We start from the raw sequence: 2187 nt of genomic DNA on the forward strand, positions 1-2187 counted from the left end.
CCGTAAGATACAGTTGTACAAATCTTCAATAAAAGTTATCTTATGTAAAAATGATGTTTCATTCGACCTCATACCCGAGCCAAGGAAGAACCCACCATGCCCACATGTTGTTAAGAGAGAAAAGTTAAATTATTTAATATTTTCACCCTGACAGAATGCTTTAGAATGCTCATCCTGACAATTGACAGCATCAAAAGAGAAAACCCAGTTACATTTAGTGACATAAGTGTCACATTTAGTAACACAACTGTTACATTTGGTATCAGAAGCCGTTATAGTTGTTACATTTGGTGTCAGAGAAAAAACCCTTGGCTCAATATGAGGTGTGAATGACAGTCACTAAAGGTCCACAGTTAGTATTGCTTAATGTGTGAAAGGATAGAGGTTTGCATAGCAGTCGTAATATTTTCTTTATTTAGAAGTGTATTCTCTCTCATAATTTTAAGAGTTTGTCGAAAATATTTAAACATCTTTTGAATTCAGTGTGGTAATATTGTGTAACTAATAGTTTGTAAAATGATGACACGAAATCGTACAATGTCAGAGTCAGCACCACAAGCGGTTTCTACTGATGAAGCTATTCAGAGTTTAGTTAATCAAATAGCACAGCTTAAAAGTGATAATAATGCATTATTTAAACAGTTGAGTGAGGTTAGGCAAACCAGTTCAATCTCTCCGACCCTAGATTCCTCAGCAGCAGCCTTAGTAACTCCTTTTTCAGGTAAACCTGGCGAGGACATAACAGCCTTTTTTGATGATTTAGTAGCAGCAGCAAAGTTAGGATCATGGTCAGATGAACAGCTCTTACAAATGACAAAGTTAAGATTGCTAGGAGAGGCTAAAGCACACGTCTTATACCATGAAGAATTACGGAATGCTCCAACATTTGAGGAATTGAAGAAAGGATTGCTTAAACGTTTTCAAAAACAGAACAGCTGTAGAATGGTTAATTTGGACGAGATCATAGAGGCATCTGATGGCATCATGGTGGCCCGTGGTGACCTGGGTATTGAAATTCCTCCTGAAAAGGTCTTCCTTGCTCAGAAGGCAATGATTTCCAGGTGCAACAAGGTCGGGAAGCCAGTCATCTGTGTGACACAGATGTTGGAGTCCATGGTGAAGAAGCCCCGACCCACGAGGGCCGAAACCTCGGACGTTGCAAATGCCATCCTGGACGGTGCCGACTGTGTCATGCTGTCTGGTGAGACTGCCAAGGGAGACTACCCCCTGGAGTGTGTGCTGACCATGGCAAACATCTGCAAGGAGGCAGAAGCGGCCATCTGGCAGAGGCAGATATTCAGCGACCTCAGTTCCAAGGCTGTTCCTCCAATGGACGTAGCACAGTCAGTAGCGATCGCCACTGTGGAGGCTTCCATGAAGTGCTTGGCCACTGCCATCATTGTGATCACGACCACTGGGCGGTCGGCACACGTAATCTCGAAGTACCGTCCCAGGTGCCCGATCATCGCCGTCACGCGGTACGGACAAGTGGCTCGTCAGTGCCATCTCTACAGGGCTATTCTGCCCTTGCATTACACAGCACCACCGCTGCAGGACTGGCTGAAGGATGTGGACGTGCGTGTCCAGTTCGGTTTGCAGTTCGGCAAGTCTCGTGGTTTCATTCGTGACGGAGACCCAGTAATCGTCGTCACTGGCTGGAAGCAGGGCTCCGGATTCACAAACACGATGCACATTGTTCACGTGTAATCATGCCAAGTCCGTTGTAGCTGCTTGCTGAAACATTTCATCCCATCTTTCGTTTGGCTTTCTGTTGGCATCTCAGTGCCCGTATGCCGTGTAATGGAATAAAATTTTGTAGCAGCGAATGCTAGGCTGTGTTGTCTGTAGACTGTCCTTCCATATTTAGGAAGAGTCAGGGAGGTACTGCCAAAGATAACTACTCTGTTAACCCAATTATTGAAAAAGGGTGCAAAATTTCATTGGTCTGAAGATTGTGAATTAGCATTTCAAACCCTTAAAGATAAGTTAACACACAGTCCAGTATTAGCCTATCCAGATTATAATAAAGAATTTATTTTATCCTGTGACGCAAGTGGTCATTCAGTAGGAGTTGTTTTGAGTCAGAATATTAATGGCGCGGAACACCCCATAGCCTACGCTTCGAGACAACTAACAACAGCAGAAAGAAATTATTCCACAACGGAGAAAGAATTGTTAAGTGTTATT

The 2187-nt window shown here is 43.5% G+C and overlaps 1 protein-coding gene across 1 annotated transcript; it reads left to right on the plus strand.

The window, feature by feature from the left end:
- Positions 1 to 942: 942 nt before the first annotated feature.
- LOC126234729 (pyruvate kinase-like) lies at positions 943 to 1907 on the plus strand. The gene has a single exon (XM_049943476.1). It carries the CDS (start codon positions 943 to 945, stop codon positions 1705 to 1707), a length of 765 nt encoding a protein of 254 aa, XP_049799433.1. The 3' UTR covers positions 1708 to 1907.
- Positions 1908 to 2187: the final 280 nt, after the last annotated feature.

Source organism: Schistocerca nitens, chromosome 2 (genome assembly GCF_023898315.1).
Source record: "Schistocerca nitens isolate TAMUIC-IGC-003100 chromosome 2, iqSchNite1.1, whole genome shotgun sequence".
Lineage (NCBI taxonomy): Eukaryota > Metazoa > Arthropoda > Insecta > Orthoptera > Acrididae > Schistocerca > Schistocerca nitens.